The 23,771-nt window shown below is 37.2% G+C and overlaps 1 protein-coding gene across 2 annotated transcripts; it reads right to left on the reverse strand.

Moving 5' to 3' along the window:
- Window positions 1-355: 355 nt before the first annotated feature.
- LOC128017325 (myocyte-specific enhancer factor 2A) lies at window positions 356-23,460 on the reverse strand. Of its 2 annotated transcripts, XM_052602667.1 has the most exons (11): window positions 23,279-23,460; window positions 14,869-15,053; window positions 11,440-11,643; window positions 9,065-9,199; window positions 8,616-8,793; window positions 5,278-5,328; window positions 4,330-4,472; window positions 4,189-4,215; window positions 3,237-3,354; window positions 3,001-3,127; window positions 356-2,094 (listed from the first exon to the last, which is right to left on the reverse strand). In XM_052602667.1, exons 2-11 carry the CDS (start codon window positions 14,920-14,922, stop codon window positions 1,755-1,757), a joined length of 1,377 nt encoding a protein of 458 aa, XP_052458627.1. In that variant the 5' UTR covers window positions 14,923-15,053; window positions 23,279-23,460; the 3' UTR covers window positions 356-1,754. The 2 variants fall into 2 exon arrangements, with proteins under 2 accessions (XP_052458627.1, XP_052458628.1); XM_052602668.1 differs by lacking the exon at window positions 4,189-4,215 and having other exon boundaries at window positions 23,279-23,458.
- Window positions 23,461-23,771: the final 311 nt, after the last annotated feature.

Raw genomic sequence — 23,771 nt, forward strand, 5'->3', positions numbered from 1 at the left:
TTTGCAACTGGTGCAATAAAGCACCGAATGAATGTTTAACGTAATTCAAAGCATTATGCAAAGAGTTCCGATCACTCAAAAAAATCCCTTTAACTAAACTTTAAACTAGTGAAGGTATGGTTTTAAGTTGAGTAGTGTTCAGTGCAAGACAAATGTGGAAATGGTGGGAACAATGTCATCTATGCATGCTGAGGTGATGAGGAAAAAACTTCAAGCATCATCAAAGAATACACATCCTGTGATATAGCCTTCCACAAAAGTCAGTGACCTAGTTAATTATTATATATATGAAACATTTCTAGCTCTAAAGCAGTTAAATCACACAGGCAGCGACAGAAGTGAATCATGTGATGTTTATTGCCATTTATTAGAATAACAAACAATAAAGGGGTCACCTGGATTTGAGAAAAAAACAACTAACAGAGTTCCATAGAATGTATTGGCATCAGTGTAAAATGATTTTATATGTCATGAAGGAAGATTTTGAGGGCATTGGCCTAATGAACATATTGTGTCAGGAAAGAGGAAAGCTGTCAAATAAAACCTGGTATTAGCAGCAAAATGCCTGAACGTCTCATCAGAAACCTCACAAAACATCTAGAAATTGGCTATAAACTCGACTGTACCTTTACAGCATCCCCGTCACATTCAGCAGAATCAGAATAAAGGATAAAAACACCATAAAAGACATTTAAATACTTTTCATATGTTTTTTAAATGCTTGTGTAATCAGGCAGACAGTTATTTACATTGTGTATATTAAACATCTAATTCACAGATGTTTAGATATTTGATTATGAATATGACATGTTTATAATGTGTTCTCTTATAGAAGGATTGTAGTTTTAAGAAAAAAAAAAAAAAAAAATTCAAATTATGATTAGATCATTTTATCATCCACAAAGGCGTTGCTAGGTGGTTATATTAATAAATCTAATTAATCAATGATTTTTGGGCCATTTTATCATCTATCCACCACAAATCTTGAAAGAACTGAAAGTGTTATTTGGCTGCCAGTTGATGATTGAAATGCAGATACCTGAGGTTCATCTAAAACTTGACAGACAAGTCGGTAGCACTTTATTTTACAGTCCTGTTCCTCATGTACATACTATGTACTTATTATAGTAATTACAATAACTATGTAATAACTAGGTACTAACCCTGAACCTACCCCTAAACCTAACCCTACCCCATGTAGTTACCTTGTATTACCAGAACTTTCTTAGATAAATACACTGTAAGTTCACTATAAGTACATGTTAGTACACGTACTGTAAAATAAAGTGCAACCGACAAGTCAACACTCCACAGAAGATTAAGTTTGCCATTTCAAATAGGGGGTTTTTTTCTTTGTTTTTTTTTTTCTGTAGCACAAAAATGAAACAAAATGAAATGTCTTTTAAAAATTTTAATTGCACTAAATGACAGCAAATAGTAAATCCCTATCAATATTTATATGGCTTTGAACGAGGATTCAGATAAACATACAAAAGGTAAAATAACACATTTGGCTCGCAAAAAATAATATACTGCAAATAATGCAGCAAAGCTAACCCTCTATGGAGAAAAACAAAGAGTCAGACACTTCGTAACTTTGTTAATCCTAAAACAATACAAACAACAGAACACACCCATTCACAATAACTGTCTTTGTGTTTTTACCTTTCAGAGACTCTTTTAAAGCAGCACTTTGTGTTTGTTGCACTACAGCAGCAGTCTGCATATCTGAAATGTTATTTAAAAAAGCCATCCTAAGTTACCCAGCTCTCTGTGCGCATGCGTTTGACTGAGGGATCTTCCTGGTTCTCGGTCTCTGGTGATGATCGACTGCTTTGTCCTGATGATGCTGCAACTGTGTGAGAGTCCAGCCGCTGGTCCTCACGGTCACTGCCCTCATATGAACTACCAGAAGAGCTGAAGCTCTCAGCAGGAGAGCGGCCCACTTCTTGTCTGGAGTTGGGCCGAGGCCTGGGGTGGATGGTGTGGTACAGCGAGGGGCCGGCATGCTCTCTTGGAGGGGAGATGGGCTCTGATTTGATGCTGATGGAGTTGCTGGAAGAGTCCGAGGCCTGAACTTGAGGTTGTGTGGTTCTGGAAAGAAACAAGACAACTAAGATGGTTATTAGTACTATGTTATTTACACTACGGTTTAAAGGTCTGGAGTCACTAAGACAACGTTTTGAAAGAAATAAATATAATTTTGTTTAAAAATAAATAATTTATCAAAGGTGACAGTAATAACTTAATGTGTAATGCTGTTCTTTTAAACTTTCTATTTATCAAAGAAATCATCCCAAAATTTATTTATCAATTCCTATTTATCAGTTTCTTTATAATGTTATTATAATAACTTTATATTTATCAGTTTCTATGATAATTATTATTATAACTTTGTATTTATATAAGAACTCATCAAAACAATATATATAATTATCATAATTTACACAAAAATGTTAAGCAGCTCAACTAGTTTCAGCATTGAAAATAATAATTGTTGAGCAGGAAATCAGCGTATCAGAATGATTTCTGGAGGATCATGTGACACGGAGGAAGTATGCTGAAAAGAAAATACAGTTTTGCTTCACAGGAATAAAAAATAATAAATGTAACTGTCTCTGAAACAAAACAAAAGTTTTTTAAAAATAAAATAATAAATAAATAAAAGTAAAATGGTTTATGAATGCTGGTTTAGGTAGTTGACGAGCTGAGCTAGGTGGGACTTCCCTGAGCTATTTGAACCAACAAAAAAGAGCCTGATCCACTAACCTATTATAGAAAACTGGTATGGATTAGGTAAAGGTTACCTTTTACCTTACTTCATCGTAGTTTCGTAAATGTGCTTTTCCAGCTAGTCAAACTTACTCTGACCTAATAAATTGTTTCACTTTTTTTCAAATCAGGTATAAAATCCGTCTGCAGTTTAACACTCTAACACATGGGTGAATGAAGGAAATGCATGCCATATTGTGGCATCAGACCTCAATCCCACAGTCTAACCTCTGAGCACTGAAGCCTGGCTGACCATGTTGACTGTGTTTCCATGAAGACCCTGATGCTGATGTGACAGCATCTGGGGAACTGAAGCTGTGTGAAGAACTGGGCTCTGTACTGCTCAGGGCAAAATCTATAAGAAACGAAAGAGTTAAAAAGTACAATAGTCATTCAGTAGTGTCATGAGGTCCAGAATCTAGTATTATTAGATGATTTATTATGTATAGGTCAATTATATATACCTGTACTGAATGACGAGGTCATGGCTGAGTATACAAGGCCCTGAGGATGCAGACTGGGGGTTGCCACGGATATCACAGGCGTAGTCAGTGATTGGCTGGACTGAGAGTTGTCTATTTGCTGATGTTTAAATAAACAAAGAACACAGTGGAAACAACAGGGGTTGATTTGTGTGAAGGAATAAGATGCTTACAGACAACCATAACACTGTATTATTAATTAATTTTTATGTTTTCTCTTCAAAATGATCAGTGTTGACAGTGTAATCAGACTACCATACATCACTTAAAGTTGGAGCTGATATTATGAATAGGTGCAGCTAATTAGCTAACATAAAAAACACCAAAAAATCTGGGCACTTTAGCCAAACTTAAGATGACTGAATCTCACTATATTAAATGAAAAAAAAAAAAAAAAACACAGAACAGAACAGAACAAACAGAGCAAAACAAAATAACACAATAAAATAAACAAAACTAACAGAAAAAGCAGACAAATTAAAACAAACACAACAAAGCAATGCAAAAATAAAACAAAAATAAATGAATGAATGCAAAAAAACAAACAAACAACAACAACAACAACAACAAGAGGAATCGAAACAGAACAAAACAAAGCAAATCAAAAACAAGTTTAAAAAAGAACAAACAACAAAACAAAGAAGAACAAAGCAAAAATATAATAAATTATGTACACAGATTTGTCTTAAATGTCTTAATCATATTTGGGACTAGATTTTCTGTTAAATATTGTTTTAACTAAAAACTGAGCAGTGTATAAAGGTTTCAGTGATTTTAATGTTTCTCTGAACCACTAGATTGCCTGTAACTAGCATGTAACTGTTAAACAAAAGGCAGCTGTAACAATACTGATTTTCTTGCATTTCTTATGACCTAGTTAATGAGTCATTTTAAAAAAGCTTTTCTGAATTAAATATAATCAAATTCCCCTTACCAAATGTTTCTTTCCTTCCTCTTGCGGCTTGCAAGAAATAGATTTAAGGACAGTTTCAGACATCAATACTTTCTTATTGTCAGGATGTTTCTCTGGCACACTGTAGATATGTTGTTGATGGCACACAAAACAAACTCTCACCAGTGAAGAGACAGTGCGCTTGCACACAGGAGGAATGAGCACTCTGAGATCAGGTTTATGGCCCCCTGCTGACGACGCTTGAGATTTTGCCGAAACAACTCTTCCCATACGGTTTCCTTCTGAACTGCCAACAAATCCATTGGCTGAATGAGGCACAACAAAAGGGATATTATTACAATTTGGGTGAGGTATAGGTTAAAAGTGTGTGCTTATATCAAAAACTTACAACTTAGGTGGGGAGGATCAGTAAGAACAAAATAATAATTAAAAAAAATGATTAATATTATTGGCATTCTAAGGCACACTAAAATTTTTTAATGTTCTTTGAAGAAGTCTCTTGTGTTGCATCAAGGCTGCATTTATTTGATCAAAACTACAATAAAAACTGTAATATTTTGAAATATTATTACTATAATATAATAGTAATATAAAATATATATTATATAATATTATAAAAAAAAAAAAAAACATTATTTATAACCTGGAGCATTTCATTAACTGACAAATCAGGAACGCAGAAAGGACAAGTGGTGGATAAGGAAATCAATTTTTCATGCATGAGGTCACGACTTCGCGTCCTGACCACAACAATCAACATCCGTGATTAACACGTACTGTAATATACACATACAGGATCTGCCACATTCTCAGCTACTTTCATTTATATGCTACATATAAGTGCAGTACAGTATAGTTTCAAGTTGATGGCTTCATACCCATAATACAGTAAATTACAGTAAACTATATACACATCCAACCTTTTAAAAACATTCGCATGATTTGTGAATGGTTTGTAATTTTATCTTTCATTTAAACAGAATTGCACAGCATGCAGGGAAGTAAATCACATGTTTAATGTCTGTTCTTTAAATAGACTGGCACCTTAATTGAACTTTATCATTACATTCGGACACATTGTATAAGTTAACCAAAAAAGGAAGTACCTACCCACATAACTGGAGTGCACACCATTTGGAAGAGTGGCGCCTTGCATCCCATCTAAACATATGGATATTAATTAAACAAACAAAACCGTTGTATGACTGTTTAAAGTGATAGTTCACCCCAAAATGAAACTTTGTTATCATTTACTCACCCTTAAATTGTTCCTAACCTGTATGAATTTATTTTTTCTTTTGGATGATTAAACAGGTGAGATGTTGTTTCTGCTTTGGCTTTGGCTTTGCCTCCTGAAGTGTCCCTGGATCAATGCCACTTTGCACCCTGATAAGATATGCTGGATGCTTGTCTTTATGTTGCCACACAGCGGGCAGCCTACCTTGTCTCCAAACCACTGGGTGAGGTTCCAGGGGCATGGGATGGTGTCAAAGGTCGCCTTTAACAGAAGCTGAGCCTTGACTGCCGCGTACTCCAGTTAACTGCCCAGGTAATGCGCCTGTTCACAGTCACGTCCCATTGCGTCCAGGCTCCTTGACTGCCATTGGATATGGCCTTTACTCCTGCTCCAGCCTGGTAATTTCCAGGTCTCCTGCTGCCTCTTGGTGGCTTTAGACCAGAGCTGCTGTGCGTCTCCCCAGCCTAGGCTACCCTGACCGGTCTGGACTAACCCCATCACCTCTTGATTTCCTAGTCCTTTAGCTCCAGAACAATCTAGCTCTTACTTGTACCCTAGGCTGATGGATTTGATGGGGAGCTCCAGCATATTCCGGCTAAAGAGACTTTCAATCCCAACCAATTTTGAATGTAGCTATTGGCAAGGCTGTCCATCCTGCTAACCTCCGGAATAGTAATAATTTTACAGACCTTTAGAGGCCACAGCACACGCTGGTTTAATGCGTGCTGGTAGCACCACACTTTGTGCTTCCCAGGCAGATGGCTTTGCTCAATTCTTGACAAGCCCACTGCAAGTTGTTGCCTGGCTAGCTTCCCCATCTGCATGTCAGATAAATCTGTGGTGTACTGCATTACCAAGCTTCTCAATGGTTCCAACAACGAAGATGGTCCTGACATACAGCACACCTTTCCTTATCGAGAGACTTCTTGATTTTTCAGCCTTGCTCTTCATTCTTGTCCATTTAAGCAGCTCGTCAAAGCGCTTGAGGAGCCTGGTCATGTATGGAGCGCACGTCCTGATTTTGCCAAGTCCTATGTGTTCCTAGGTCAACATATTTTGTTGACCCTGGAACAACATTTTACTCCAAAAATATATTCTTAACCATATCCCTACACCTAAACCTAACCTTAACCATGAGTAATCCCTAAAATCAGAGGAAATGATAGATGAATGACACTGATGTACAAGCACCAAACACTGATTTTAAGCATAAACTTCACAAAATCTATAAACTGGTTCTTCAAATCTGATTGGTTAATCACAATGTTGTTCCAGGGTCAACAACGATGTTGTCCCAGGAACATGTCTCACTTGGTAAAATCAGGTTAGGCGTATGGAGCCATCCGAAGGGTGCCTGTTACATCATCCATGTAGCTCTTCAATGGTGGAAGCCTCCCGCCTGATGGTAGCTTGATACCCCTGACTACTTGCCTGGCTCCTCTGAGGATTACCTCGAAGGCTAAAAAAAATAGGATGGGGGATATGGCACACCCCATGGCAATCCCGCATTCCAGCCATTGCCATCCTGTTGATTAGCCTTCCAGAGTAAAGCACATGTGCAGGTTAATGAAGTATAATGTGATAATGTTCTGCACACAACCTGGGACATAAAATAATTCCATGGCAAATTATAGCAGCTTGTGCAGCACTGAGCCATATGCACTGGCAAGATCTAGCCACACCACATGCAGGTCGCTCTTCTCCCTCTTTGCATGCTGAATTTGATCCCAAATCACAAAAGAATGCTTGATACATGCAGACAAGCCTGGGATTCCGACCTTCTGGTAGCTTGCGTCAATGTATCCATTCCCCATGATAAAGTTGCTCATCCTCCACGTTCAACAAGGCAATGTTTCAGAACTGGTTGATTGTATTGGAGTTCTGCTCTTTGGGAATGAACACACCAAAAGCTTGTTGCCACTCTGCTGGGACTTGCTCTTTCTTCCAAGTTCTTTTCATGAGCTACCACAGTATCTTAACCACCTGGGGGCAGCTCTTGTACAGCTTATATGGAAGCCCATTAGTCCCGGGGGCTGATGCTGACCATGCCTTCTTGATAACCTCCTCCACCTCTCGTAATTAAGGTGAGCATGTATCAAATGGCTCTGTCGGTAGGGCTAGATGTTGTACATACTCTGGGGAGCCGAGCAGTGTAGCCACTCTTTGCAGCTTGGCAGAGATTTGTTTAAGTTCGTCCCACAGCTCCTTCAGGCCAACTTTTTCCTTGGGTGCCACTTTCCTTTAGTTCCGGCAGAGCTGATTTTCAATCTCCCTTTCTCTCCTTGCTTTCCTTGGGGCTGTGAGCTCCTTCCTACTGACCTCGCCAAACCTCCCTGTGCATTCTTCAAAGGTGATCTTTCCAAGGCTGTTAAGGTTTTTCTTGACACTGCTTTGCAACTCCAGCTCTAACAGTTGACTCCTCTAACAAGCAATCCAATCATTTGCCTTAGGCCACTTGATCTTGTTGAACTAACCTGGTTGCTTCCTCACTGGCTTTTTGGTATGTACTTCTGGTGGACTAATATCCTTGTTTTCACTGGGTACCTTCTCCATCATGCAGTTTCCTTTAACTTCTACAGACATCTCAGTTACACTGGGTCCTGCGGCATTGTGGTTGCAATCCTAGCTTTGGGTCCCAATTATCTGACCTGCTTGAGCAGAGCAAGTTCGCTGGTCTGTCTGACACTTATTGTCTGACACTGTCTGTTCTACACTTATTGAACACGAAAGAAGATATTTTGAAGAAGACTGTTAACCAAGCAATTGACAGTACCATTGACTTACATAGTATGTAAACATTACACTATAGAAGTCAATGGCTACCAAACAGTTGACACTAGCCATTGACTTTCATAGTATGGGAAACAATACCATGGAAGTCAATGGTTACTGTTAACTTTTTGGTTACCAACATTCTTCTAAATATCTTCTTTTGTGTCCAACGGCTGAAAGAAATTCATACAGGTTTGGAATAAATGGAGTTATGACTGAACCAAAGCAATGGCAATCCCATGATATTTAGATATTTACCATGGAAATAAATGATTAGCATATCAACCACTGTATTTACATGGTATTCCAAGCATCCTCAAAATACAACATGGAATTACTATTGTACACCACAGCATTATTATGTATGATGTGCAGGAAACCACATCATGATGGTATTGCATTCAAAAGCACATGGTAATGATGAACAATAGATACTGACCCATGACAGCAGTGCTGTTGTTGCTCTGGGGAGTGTTGGAGGATACAGACAGTACATTCGTCCCGCTGAGGGATACTGGGGTGTCCAGAGAGTTGTCTGTACTGTAGGACAGGATGGTGGGGTTTGTGATGGGCAAAGTCAGCGGTATCGAGTAACTCTGCTGACCCAAAGCAGCCGGCTGATAGAGACAGAGAAGATGATGTGAGAGAGATGTCAAGGGATTAGTTAGATTAAATAGCAGAGGTTGCCTGTTTTGGATGCTTTTAGAGTGTTGCTACCTACTGTGTGCAGGCGCTAGAGTGTTTGGAGTGATTGTAACGGTGTTGCTATGTAGTTTTTAAGGTGGTGTGGTGAGCATTGAAGAGTCAAAAAAAGGTCCTAAACTTTTGAAAAGTAGTGTAGTGTAACAGGGATGCCAAGATGAAAAACATACATTACACTTTTCTTACAATTTTGTGATTTCTCATCATGTTGTCAAACTCTTCATTAATCTTCTGATATTTCTCCTCCGCGTGAGTCGTGAGGACATATGAAGCTTCTGGATCTGGGCTGTCACAACCTCTTTGTTCCTTCTTGTTCAGCACCTGTAGGGAACAGCACATACGTACAATATGATGGCATTAAAACTCTAACATTCACTATAATATTCAATGTCTATATGCAAAAAAATACAAATATAAGGCTTAGTCTGCTTGAAATGTTGATTATTTTTCTTTGAAAATACATTTTACTTTTATTAATTATAAACCAAAAGCAAAATACAGTATTCAGCTACACTAAATACTACCTTCTATTTTTTTATAGCATGTAAATAAAGTGGGCATTATTATGTTTCTAATAGTAGAGTCTTATATTGTTGTCATGTGACCTCATCATATTGCATGTATAATACATTTTTTTTATATTCTTTTGGATATTTTCCTACCTATTACTGAACATTACAGTCCTAAAGCAAAAGTGTGAGTGCAGGACAGTAGACTGAGGACCTTCTTGCAGCAGTTTAAGAGCCTTTATGAAAGTGAATGGAAATCAGAAGCTTATCTCATCCTCAGGCGTCTTTAATGCTGTAACTCTGTGCTTTAAAGTTATAACTGGGCCTTACATTACATGTGACTCAGATAGTGGTTGAAAAGTTCAGATAAGAGGTTGTGACTCTCAATTAATCTGATAAACAAATGTAGGTGTTGATATTATGGAAATCAAAACCAAAATGTGATATGCAGTGAAGATTTTTGACTAGATCTATCACACTCAAATCATTATCATTGGCTGCAGGAAGGCCAGGTTGAAGAAGTTAATGCACTTTATGACCAATTTCCTGGTCATTCAGTAATCAATGCAGAATGGATTTGCTATGGTCAAACTCCAATAAAAATAAATAAATACAAAAATACAAAATTACACAAAATTCACTTAGAAATTTCAACTAAATCTATTCAGAAATTGTAGAGGAGACGCATACTGTACGAGAAAGCAAAAATAACAAATCCATCATTAATTAAGGGATTTCAAACCAATGCTGTTTCTGGCTAAAAAAAACATGATCCATAATAACGCTTCCACCAGCAAAAAAAACCACTTGTGAGCGAGTGATGTAATGCGCAAGTTCTCCAAAATCTGCTCTGATGAAGAAACAAACTCATCTATATCTCGGAAGGCCTGAGGGTGAGAACATTTTCAGTAAACTGTCATATTTGGGTAAACTTTTCCTATAACGCCGAGGTACAATTAATTGTAACTTAGAGGCAGGTTTAATACTTTTCTCTCTCCTTAGATGACCCTCCTTATCGATCTTTAAAAGAATTTCTATTTGGATACATATTATAAGTTATTATCAAATTAAAGTGGCAACTAGGCTCAAAATTCCTGTAGGCAAATCACAACTTCAGTAGTGTGTAGCACACATAATTTGTTTTTTATTCAGAATGTATTTCTGGTACACATAAGTGATTTGTGATTCATGGAGGCCAATGAGAGCAGCTCTCGCCAAGAGTTCCACGTCCTTGACTGATAGTATCTCAGGTTTCCTCAGTATGAATGTTGGATAAGACTGGATCCTTATTTTTAGCTACAACCAATTAGCACCACTCAAAAACAATCTGTTCACATGACTTCGGCACCAGCATTTAGCTACAGATAGCTAGACATTGAACACACATTCACTATTTCCTTTAAATCTGGCATCTGTACAGAAACTTGCATCACAGGAATGAATTACATTTCAAAATATATTCAAATAGAAAACTATGGAAGCCCTTTTCTGGCAGGAAATAATAATAAAAAAAAAAATGCAACTCTATAGCTCAAAATTCTGACTTTTTTTCACGCAATTCTTAGTTTAAATTTCGCTATTCTGACTTCTTTTTTTTTTTTTTTTTTTTTCAGAATTCTGAGTTTAAATCTCGTAATTGTTTTTTTTTTTCACCATGGAATAAATAATAATAAAGGTAATAGAATAACCTTGGCCACTATCACATGTTAATTATAAATAGAGCAAATGCATGTGAAAATGAATATGTAATTTGAGCACATGCCTCACTGAAGACAGTGATCTATAATTACTTCAGCCTGCATGCTTGAAATGTGGCCCAAATGTTTGCTAACTGTATTACAGCATCAGTAAATGCACCCCGCATCTCCAGATGCTACGACATGCATTAGTGTAATCTGTTCAAGGGCGTTCTGTGAGATATTCAATCAGATATGGGTCATAAGATTCAGAATGAATCAAGATCACTACTGTCAAATGTCACAAGCACATAGAAATTAAGATTTTATTCTGTTTTTGAAATTCCCACGTTGTCAAAAATGTGTAGCCACTTACTTCTACAATGTCTGAGTTGGTTCTGCTCTCGTGAGGCTCGTTGTATTCGGTGTACTTGAGCAAGACCTTGTCCATGTCTGTGCTGGCGTACTGGAAGAGCTTATTGGAGCGGTTAAAGATAATCAGGGCTATTTCACAGTCACACAGAACACTGAGCTCATACGCCTTCTTCATCAGACCAAACTTCCTCTTTGTGAACGTCACCTGGGAAAACGACAGGAGAAATATCAGAAAGCTGTATATGTTATCCTTATGGTCAACGATATCAACTACGGAGTTTCAGTAATATGTTTAACATCTGTTGACTGATGTGGATTTTGTTACTGGTTTTGCCTAGATTGAAAAACTATAACTTACGTATAACCTACATTTACTTATTATAAGTGTTAATCTTTATATTATCATTTAAAATGTTGGGGTCAGAAAGTCTTTTTTTTTTTTTTTGAAAGAAATTAGTAATTTCATTCTACAAAGACATTTTAAATTGGTCAAAATTGGTTTTCAACATTGATAGTAATAAGAAATGTTTCTTGAGCAGCAAATCAGCACATTAGATTGATTTCTGAAGGATCGTGAGACACTGAAGACTGGAGGAATAAATTACATTTTAAAATTTAATAAAAAATAGAACACAGTTATTTTCAATTGTAATAATACTTTATAGTGTAACCGTTTTTGCTGTATATTTTATCAGATAATAGCTACAACTTTGGTGGGCATAAGAAATTTGGGTAGCACTTTATTTTACAGTCCTGTTCCTCATGTACATACTATGTACTACTTATAGTAATTACAATAACTATGTAATAATAACTAGGTACTAACCCTGAACCTACCCCTACCCCATGTAGTTACCCTGTGTTACCAGAACTTTCTTAGATAAATACACTGTAAGTTCACTATAAGTACATGTTAGTACACGTACTGTAAAATAAAGTGCAACCGAAATTTCTTCAAAAACGTAAAGAATTTTTACCAACCCCAAACGTTAAAAGGGTAGTTTATAAAATTACATACAACTCTTTTTTTAATACTCTATCAAGAATGACTATGGTACTATATTGTTTTTATTATTATTATTATTTGTAATTTTTCTGAGTGTATGCTCATTACTAGTATCAGAAGAAGTCATTCTTCACGACTGTCTGATGGGACCCAGCTGTTAGGGTTGCCAGATCATCTCATGTTTCCTGCCAATTATCACCCTCCCTGAGGAATCTCAAGCTTGCTGCCACTTTACAGCTGAGAACCACATTCTTACAGCAAACACTGAGAACAAACTCGTTGGATGTTTGTTGTCAATGTCACGGTGTAAAATCACATCTGAGATGCTCAAACACAGCGTTCTATTTAGAGTGTGAGGGGATTATTGATTTTGGATAAGAAAATAATGGTTCATTCAACCAAACTATAATCACGTTATTTACATGTGGATAAAGAGTAATCAGGGTCCGAAAGAATGAAAGCAACAAAAATATAAAAATGTATTTACTATTCTATAGAATTGAAAGACAACAGTATCAAAATGACCATGGTTTTACCATTTTTTTAGGGCATGGTACCATAATAAGACCATTATTCTTTTGACAAACTGCTACCATTTGTTTTTTGAAAACTGAAAAAAAGAAATGTTCATTGATGGTATCCTATGAAAATACCATGGTACTTACTTTATTTTTATTTCCTTACATGGTACACGATGATACTTCCAGGAATACACATTGTACAATCATGACACATATTTTTAAATAAGTGAAGAATGACAATACCATGTTTTTCTTGATATGTTACTATGGAGGTAATATGTTTTTTACACTTTGGAGTACAATATAAATACCACACTACTGTATATGAATACAGTACTCGCATAGAATTTATAAAATACAATGCAATTACCATCTGATGTACTATATTGTGTACTAAGTAAATTCAAATCAGCATATTAGAATGATTTCTATTATTTTTCAGGATCATGTGACTTTGAAGACGAGTAATGATGCTAAAACTCCAGCTTTGCATCACAGGAATAAATTACATTTTAAAATACATATTTTTTTAATATATATTGTTTTGTGCAGCCTTGGTAAACATAAGAGACTTCTTTCAGAAACATCAAAAACTATGGTAACAGCTAACGTTTTTTTATAAATAAATAAATAAATATATATATATATATATATATATATATATATATATATATATATATATATATATATATATATATATATATATATATATATATATATATATATATATGTATGTATCATGCTATCACTTAGAATATATCAAGGCTTTCTATAAAATGGCTAATAGTGAATTATTGCACTAAGACTATATAGTAAACTAACCCCATACAGTACAGAGGGATTATTCATGTATATAGGAATCTACAGTATTTCGACATATGCATGTCACGGACTAAAAACCTTCAGTGTAAATCACTGATCAAAAACACTGTGTGTACCAAAAATACTCTCCTGAACAAGAGCGCCCAGACTAGATAGGGTTTGTGGTGCGGGTTGGTATTTTAAATTTAGATCACAGTACAGACTGGACAAATTCAGGCCTGTCCCTGTGGTTTTGCTGTGAGTGATGGCCGTCAGGGGCAGAGAGAGACACTGTACAAGGCCTCAGTCTGACCGGTCTCCTAATGAGAGATGTGGAGCCCAGACCTGCTCTAATTACTGCGACCACAGCACAGGGACTGCAGCGCACTGAGGAACCCAGACAAGAGCTCCTGTGTGCAGACGCACGGAGGAGGGTCAGCCCGGTCCCACCACGACACACCCAGAGTCTGACCGGTACATTCATTAAACACGCTTAAGAGACACGGGGCGCTCCTGAGCGAACATTTGGATATATAAATCATTTGTTAACAGATTTAAATCATGATTGCTAGGAATGAAGGTGTGCGAGGTTCCCTCTGCTCCAATGGTCAAATTAGAGTTTAAGATATCTTTAAAAAAAGCCTCTAAACAGGTACAAGTCATCGTTTTCTGACATAAAACTAATGGTAATGCAACTGGCTGTATCCAGTGATAACAGATGCCATTGATTATGAATCGAAATCATAAGGATTTAAATTTTTCTGAATGCTTTACAATTCCATTTATGTATTTCTTTACTTTTTAAAGGATGCACTATAAATCTAATTGTGGTTCAGTGAAGAAACACTCCAGCGTATTCATTCTCTCTTGTAACATTATAAATGCTTTTACTTTATCATAATTGGTCAATTGAATGCATTCCTGCTGAATAAGAGTTTTAAATTCTTTATAAAACACTTTCAAACTGTAGTGTATATATTTAATATATAAATTTTTTCACAAATGACAGATTAAATGCACATTTATCTTTAACCGAAAGCACTGATAGATTTTCCTATTGCAGTTTTAGTTTTGATTCATGTTGCAGACATCTTCATCTCACCTGTCTGTTTCTCTCGTCCATTATGCGGGTAATCTGGATCTTCTTCCGCCCCATTCTCACTTTGCTTCTCTTTGCTAATCAGAATCCTCTTTTCTTTCCAGTGATTATGGTACAGTAGACTATTTTTTGGTTTTACTGCATCGTAAGAAAACGCCTCCTCTCTGCATTCTTCACCGCACCAGAACCTGCGAGAGATGCAAGGAGACAAACAAAGCTTTTATAGAAATCTCAATTTACACGAATACCAAAAACAGCACAGATGGAAGTCAAAAGTGAGTGAAGACTAAACAAATCGCAAGCAACGTTTCAGTGTCACCTGCAGCATAATCAAACACACATGTAGTCTGATTTGCTGGCTGGTGTAAACAGCATCAGTATTACGCTAAACCCACCGGATTATGGGGGCAAGAAAAGTACTGTAACAGCATTTCTCATTAACATGGATTCAAGCCATCTTGTTTCCAATTAAAACCACATCATACAGCTACTGTTGCACATAATCTACCACAATCCCATGTAAATCTGATATTATGACATGTAATCTGGGCAATCCTGATAGAAAACCATCCATCATCACATCACAGGCTGACATTGCCTTCCAGAACGGTAATATACATCAAAGACAGAAATAAAATAATTCCATGAAGGTTTTATTTTTGCTTGCATTTACTCCTCACTCAGTAAGCCTCCCAAAAAATATATAAGAACATATCAAAAACATTTCAAAAGATCTAAAAAGTGGCTACAAGTGCCTTTTTTAATAGCAAATCCTCCCAAACCTGTTTTTAGAGAATTCCTGCCTGGTGTTCCCAGTGAAGGAGCAGATCTTGAGATCTGATGGATGAAGACAAAGGAACAACACCCGTATTCCTGCACTTTCACACCTTCCCGCTCTTCTCCACAGTTACCAGGGCAACCAACAGATGCCTTACTTAGGATCTATCAACTCTGTCTAAGTGAAAAAAGAAGGAGCCAATGCGAGAAAATAACACTGTGTATTTTAGCAATAATTTTACACTGAGTCTCTTGTATATTTAGGACTGTGCATTAAAATGTACATTTTGTCTCTCACTTACTTACACTTATGCTTTTGGCAGACACTTTTATCAAAAGCAACATGCAATCTGCAGTCAAGGTATACAATTATTTATAACAGATGTATTCATTCCCTGGAAACCAAACCCATGAGCTTGCCATTCCTTGCACCATACTCTTTGAGCTACGCGAATACTTATACGTTATATATTTACCAGGACTGCATGTTTAAAATTACTTAAAATAATAATAATAATACATTGTGTTTGTACAAATTACTTTTTATTTCATTGATGATACTAATGCCATTTTATTGTTAATACCTGTACGTTCCCTAGTGTAAAAGAGAGAGAATGCATGTAGGAATGAAAGAGGGTTTGCATCAGTGGTTAATAAAACACCACTTTTCCTAAAATGCAAACAGCTGCATGTTCAGTTCATTCAGTGCATTCTGTTTCCATATACATCTTGAAAAAAAAGAAAACATAAAAAAAAGTATATGTATATCATCACTGCAATTCAAATCATCACTAATTTGAGGTCCATCCTTATAGAGTCTGTTTAATTAATTTACATTCCCATAAAAGGAGCTGAAAGATGCCCTGCTCCACAGATAAAAACATCACTTACAATGAGTTACTTAAAAACGGATGAATGTTTCCAGCAGACCAATGCAATTCCATCAGAAACACAACTGGCATTGTCATACAGCACACAGACATGACATAATATTCCCGTAGTGCTCTGGAGCTGAGTAAATGTCTGGCCTCTTTACATAAATCATTTTTACAATAACTCACTACACAAAACATGGACACAGCATTAAACCCTGTGGTCTTATATGAAGACAACTGCATCCAACCTACAAGGCCTCGTCTAGTAATTAAGGGTTGTGTGATTGTTTCCATAATAAATGCAGACTGACACAGCTACATCTGGCTTCAGGGGCCTGTTGCATCTTATTTCTTTATTGTTGAACATTTTATTACATATCCATGTTTTTGCTATTCAAAAAAGATCTGCATAAGTAATTATTTCTATTATGATGTAATTTAACTAGACTGTTTTAGGACATTACTGCCAGAAACATTCATTTTTGTAGATATATTCAGACAGATTGCTTTATAAAACACTGAGCTTCTTGAGTTTTTGGAAATGTAATCAGGGTTTAATTGTAGCCTACTTGTTCTGGACTGGTTTAGTTATAACTCACGACTGCCTGATGAACTCCTGTACATTTGGAGTCAAATGTTTATAGTAAATTTCATCATTCATCATGCAAATATTTGGGGTTGATTTTTGTTATGCTCAACAAGAAGTCCCGGACGTAAGACCTATACTGACAGACTCCATCCTGCTGTGCTTCTTCATGATATCATAAAGCTCACACTGAGGACTAATGTATGCTAATCTCACGTTGACTCTGAATTAGTTAGACTCAGGAATGTCTAGACCTGAAACCAATTTATTTATTTATTTTCCATTTGATTCCTCAAATCAAAAACAGCATATGCATACAATGTGAGCAGTGGCAAAATGATCAGTTTTCTATCCTCTTTCCACATATTGATAACAACTCTGATCTGTTCCAGAAGAAAGTCTTTAGTCATTGCAATAGCAACTGGAGTAGATATACCAAATATTGACTACATTGTTTGAACAAACAGATAAGATTTCATACAGTCACTCCTAAACATTAGATACAAAAAAAAAAAAGTGAACAAAAGCCCAGATCATGGAAAATTCCCCCTGGATGGAAAGAATTCCTAACAAACCTCTAACATTTTACAACAGCAAAAGACGACAGACCCTCAACTCTATGAAGAAGCGACTTCTACGAGAACAGTTCCTTCATAAAAATACTGGCATGAAATTCAGTTTAAGGTCACACGAAAGATCCTTAACAGATCTAGAGAGGATTGCTTTGAGGAATAGGATTAAAAAAGGACTAAGCCAATTCCAATTAGATCAGGAAACCTCATGTGATTCTCCATACCGACAAGGACAAAAATGTCAAAAGACACAACAATATGAGTGGAGTGAACGTGTGAATGGAACTGCGCTTAAAAGAGTCAGATTCAGAACAAATTCCAAATTCTAATTGGATTCTAAATCTCAGTTAGTTGGTTATTATCACAAAATAAAGCCCATTTATCACCTTAAAGACAGTTGCTTTGTGATTGTGATCAGCTGACTGTACATTATCATGCTTATTAGATGGTCATTTATCAAATAGACATAAAATACTGTTATGGATATAAATTATTTTATAACATGAGAAGAAATACACCACCAAAAACTAAGAAATCGGTATCAACGGTCATTATGCAGAAAGATTTAACTGCAGAATGGCATGACTGACCAATCAAAGTCAAGTAGGCTACTGCAAAAAGCCATGTAATAATAGAGGAAAATCCCACTGTCGCTCTGCAAATTTTGCAGGCAAATTTCAACAGAATTGATTTCAATAGAAATCTGTCCAACTGAAAGTTTATCATCTTTGATAATCAAAATGAATGAAACGACTAATGAAAATAATTTCTTCATGCCTGGCTTGAATATAAATCTACACCCTTATCTCATTTAGTTTACAGTGTATCATGAATATGCAAATTAGTCCCCACCTCCACTCAGTCACACCAGCTCTGAATACGGCTCCACTTTCACAAAGTAAAGCCTACACAGTGGCAAGTGATATACATGGCTGAAACAGAAACTGAATGCACAGAGGAAGAGTCACAAGTCCTACAAGTCCATGTATCAGAATGCTAATGCATTTTATGTATCACTCTCTACAGCGCTGAACACATAACGGTAACTGATATCATTAGCCTCTGACTTGACTACATTATCAAACAGCTAACAATGTGTTACTAATGTTACACTAACCATACTCACGTTCTCCATCTCAGACAGCTACCTTCTAAAAATCAACATCCTTAGATGGAAACGCCCACAAGTTAATGAGATTGATTTACATTCTTCTGACAACAGGGAACCGGAGTCGTTTCAAACTGGATTTATGAGCATTTCTTTGTCAGTTTTTAGTTGAAAATGCTCAGCATTGTTGTTGTTGACTGATGAATTATTACATGGGTTGTCTTTAAGCATATCACAAACATCAGCTAGGCATGCAAACAATGTTAAAACTTGATTTTCACCACTTACAGAATTTTTATTAGAAGATGCTACTACAAATATAATGCATAAACTGTTCCCTAAAGTTCTAAAACTTAGCGAGATATAATTGAACAATAACACAATATGCAGTGTGGCTCACAACATAAATGTATCCTGTATTATACTGTATTTTAAGCACTGGACACCAGCTCACGAGTAATAGAGCCTGGAGTAGCTGGCAGGCCAATCCCAGAGGCACAGCGCCAAGCCTCAAGTCCTCTGGTTTGGCCACGATCACTGAATCCTAACAGTCAGTTTAATAAAGCGCACTCATGCTCCTTCCTCAAATCTAATGTAACAGTTTGATTTGGCAAAGCGCAGACGTTTCTATTTACACTTCACAAAAGCAAGCTTCACGGGACTGCAGGAAGCCAGATTGGGGAGCTAATATTTAGAGACAATTATATTTGATTTCTGTATTTAAGGAGTATAATTTCTGAAAGATGGTCGATCTATTTAGATTCAAACATGTGGAGCGGCGGTCAGGCAGAAGGCAGCCAGAGGTTTATGGCTCTGTTGTTGAATCTGACCCCATGTGAGCATGCAGTGATTTATTCTCAAGTAAAGGCAATTAAAAAATTGTAACACATGCATATGTTACAGTAGGTCAGACATGCCGCTGATTAAATGTAATGCATTAAGTATAAAAGGGCCAGTATAACTATAAAGTCTAACTAGATTACAAATTCTGTGTCAATCTAGGTAAACTGACAATGTGAAGTAGTTGAATGCATCCTTCAAAGTGCACTTGAAAGAGAATCAATGACATTGTCAAAACTGACTTGATGCATTTGGAAGCAGAACACAGCTTTATAGTCTAAATGTTTGAATAAAATTTGCTTGTGATACATTTGTGTACTAAATAAACAATGTTAACACATTTGTTTAATAAACAGTTAAATTCCTAAAGTTAAGATTTATTACAGCATTTATTACAGCATGCAGTACAGTGCTCCCCGAAAAGGATCTACATTTAATTCACACCTGAAATCAATCTATAACAATATATAAAGTGGAATCAGTCAGTGGTATTTTGCAAAAATATTCAATTGATGTGATTTTTAGTGTTCAGACAGGTGTATTTGATTACTCTTTATGCCTTCAAAAATATTAAATAATAATGCACATAAATGCCATTTGATATTTTCTTATCTAATGCAATGACATCATACATTAAGTTTTACTTAAGAGTCAATTTTGGGGCAATTAGTGCAAAGCATAAAATGCTGCAAAATGACAACATAGCCCATACACTCTTTGTATAATGTCGCTTGCTTAATGTCGACTCAGCTCGGCACGGCACGGCTCGACTTTATTGGGTGGTTGTTCTGCACGCTTAGAAAAACAAACTACAGCTAGTCCAAAATGCAGCAGCAAGAGTTCTTACTAGAACCAGGAAGTATGACCATATTAGCCCGCTCCTGTCCAGACTGCACTGGCTCCCTATCAAACATCGTATAGATTTTAAAATATTGCTTATTACCGTATTTTCCAGACTATAAGTCACACTTTTTTTCATAGTTTGGCTGGTCCTGCGACTTATAGTCTGGTGTGACTAATTAATAAAAATTAATTTTACATGAACCTAGAGAAATGAACCAAGAGAAAACATTACCGTCTACAGCCGCGAGAGGGCGCTCTATGCTGCTCAGTGCTCCTGTAGTCTACACTGAAAACACAGAGCGCCCTCTCGCGGCTGTAGACGGTAATGTTTTCTCTTGGTTCTTGGTTCTAAATAAATGCGACTCATAGTCCAGTTCGACTTATATGTTTTTTTCCTCATCATGACGTTTTTTTGGACTGATGCGACTTATACTCAGGTGCGACTTATAGTCCGAAAAATACGGTACTTATAAAGCCCTGAATGGTTTAGCACCTCAGTATTTGAATGAGCTCCTTTTACATTATAATCCTCTACGTCCGCTACGTTCTCAAAACTCAGGCAATTTGATAATACCTAGAATATCAAAATCAACTGCGGGCGGCAGATCCTTTTCCTATATGGCGCCTAAACTATGGAATAATCTACCTAACATTGTTCGGGAGGCAGACACACTCTTGCAGTTTAAATCTAGATTAAAGACCCATCTTTTTAACCTGGCTTACATATAGCTTACACATAGCATAGAACACTTCCCATACCACCTGATGTACTAGCTACATCATTAGAAGAATGGCATCTACGCTAATATTAGTCTGTTTCTCTCTTATTCCGAGGTAATTGTAGCCACCAGATCCAGTCTGTGTCCAGATCAGAGGGTCACTGCAGTCGCCTGGATCCAGTACGTATCCAGACCAGATGGTGGATCAGCACCTAGAAAGGACCTCTACACCCCTGAAAGACAGTGGAGACCAGGACAACTAGAGACCCAGATACAGATCCCCTGTAAAGACCTTGTCTCAGAGGACCACCAGGACAAGACCACAGGAAACAGATGATTCTTCTGCACAATCTGACTTTGCTGCAGCCTGAAATTGAACTACTGGTTTCGTCTGGTCAGAGGAGAACTGGCCCCCCGACTGAGCCTGGTTTCTCCCAAGGTTTTTTTCTTCATTCTGTCACCGATGGAGTTTCGGTTCCTTGCCGCTGTCACCTCTGGCTTGCTTCGTTGGGGTCACTTCATCTACAGCGATATCGTTGACTTGATTGCAAATAAATGCACAGACACTATTTAACTGAACAGAGATGACATCACTGAATTTAATGATGAACTGCTTTTAACTATCATTTTGCATTACTGACACACTGTTTTCCTAATGAATGTTGTTCAGTTGCTTTGACGCAATGTATTTTGTTTAAAGCACTATATAAATAAAGGTGACTTGACTTGACTTTAGAGTGGGCGGGATTATTCATCTTTCGTTTTTTTTCATTCGATGCCGATCCATCAAGCTCTCGCTGGATCCGCTCCTCTGCTATTGATGAGAGGAACCTCTGCACCTCCTCAACAGACAACAAAACAGCCATTTTTTTGGCTGTGCTGACTTAAATATAGTGGTTCTGATGTGTTTGTGTCGCAAGTTCAGTGACGCAAGTAGTGACGATTCTCTCCGGCCAATCAGTGATAGGCAGAGTTTACATGTCATGTTTTGTTAACGGTACGGTTCACCTGGATTCCTGGAACCCCAACTTTTTTTGGTTATTTTGCAGGTAAACCTCACTCCCCGATCTCAAGAGACGCGGCTTTAGCCATTTAGCCTCCTTGTTAGTGCGTCCGCCTCCCATGCCGGAGGACCCGGGTTCGAGCCCCGCTCGGAGCGAGTGTGAGGAGCGTCAGAGAGGACCCGGGTGAGAGGGGTTACATTGGTGCCGTGACCCGGATGGGAGTGAGGTTTAGGGGGGTGAGTGTAACGGAGGCCAGCGAGTAGTGCTGTACAGGTAAACCTCACTCACCGATCTCAAGAGACGCGCTAGTGGCTGTAGCCATTTAGCCTCCTTGTTAGTGCGTCCGCCTCCCATGCCGGAAGACCCGGGTTCGAGCGAGTGCGAGGAGCGTCAGAGAAGACCCGGGTGAGAGGGGTTACATATGTATATGTATGTATATATAAGCTATAGTTTGGTTGTTCTAATCTGATTAAAAAAAAAAAATAATAATAATAAAAAATTAAAAAAACTTGGAACCTCAACCGAACTGGTCCTAAAAAAGTGAATCATACCGAACAGTACCCACGCAGTGGAAAAGCGCCATAGTGAGTTACATATTCCTTGTGATTGTACAATGTAATTTGTTTTATTTTTGTACTCTATTATATCACAAGCCGATAAATAGCTATTGCAAACAACATATTTAAGCAAATGTAAAGAAAAATTATATATATATATATATATATATATATATATATATATATATATATATATATATATATATATATATACACACACACACACACAAACGTGTTGAAGATATAGATAATGTCAAGAATAAAGCTCCAACATAAGATTAAAGAGCAACTGAATAAACCAATTTCATGAACCAATGTGGCAGCAACTTTCTACTTTCATCACGCCTAACATCACTTACAGATGCTTTCAATAACAAAAGCGCGTGAACGCCGGGCGTCACACAATTGCGCGTAACTTCATTTAAATGGGAATAAATCAGCGACTTAAATTGTTGTGAAATTACGTTACTGAATCTGACTGATCGTTGGTTTTAACCCACATTGCTGTATCAGAGAGCAGCTGAGCTCTTACCTTCAGCCGGGCGCGTTCAGAGTTGGAGAAAGACAAAAGGAGCGCAAACCGAGCGGATGGATTCAAGCATTAGGACTGATGTGTTATCCCGAGTCATTCTTGCTCTCGTGCACGCGCTGCTGGACGATCCAGAGCTCCCAGCTCCTCCCTCCTACATCAGTGTCCTTCAGAGACCTTCCAGCCCACCTCACCAACAGACATACACTGATTGATTCGGGCTCCTGTGTCACCAAATAACATGCCACATTACACGCCTGATGCAGTACAGCCTATTAACAACTCTATCTATCTATCTATCTATCTATCTATCTATCTATCTATCTATCTATCTGAGAAGAAACAAATAATTAAATTAATAAATTTAATTAATAAAATTCGCACACACACACACACACATTTAAATAATAATACATAAACATAAACGATATACAATATATGTGTGTGTGTTAAAGGTTTTGAGCTTTTGAATAGTAAAATTGTTAAAGGAAATGAC

The sequence above is a fragment of the Carassius gibelio genome, chromosome A7 (assembly GCF_023724105.1).
Source record: "Carassius gibelio isolate Cgi1373 ecotype wild population from Czech Republic chromosome A7, carGib1.2-hapl.c, whole genome shotgun sequence".
Classification (NCBI taxonomy): domain Eukaryota; kingdom Metazoa; phylum Chordata; class Actinopteri; order Cypriniformes; family Cyprinidae; genus Carassius; species Carassius gibelio.

Excerpts from the sequence above, each read along its gene's own strand:
- LOC128017325 (XM_052602667.1), bottom strand. The coding sequence starts at position 14,922 with ATGGGGCGGAAGAAGATCCAGATTACCCGCATAATGGACGAGAGAAAC. Across the intron at positions 9,200-11,439 it reads CCAACTCAGACATTGTAGAA|GTGCTGAACAAGAAGGAACA; the intron begins GTAAGTGGCTAC and ends TGTTCCCTACAG. Across the intron at positions 2,095-3,000 it reads CCAGGCTTCAGTGCTCAGAG|AACCACACAACCTCAAGTTC; the intron begins GTTAGACTGTGG and ends GTTTCTTTCCAG.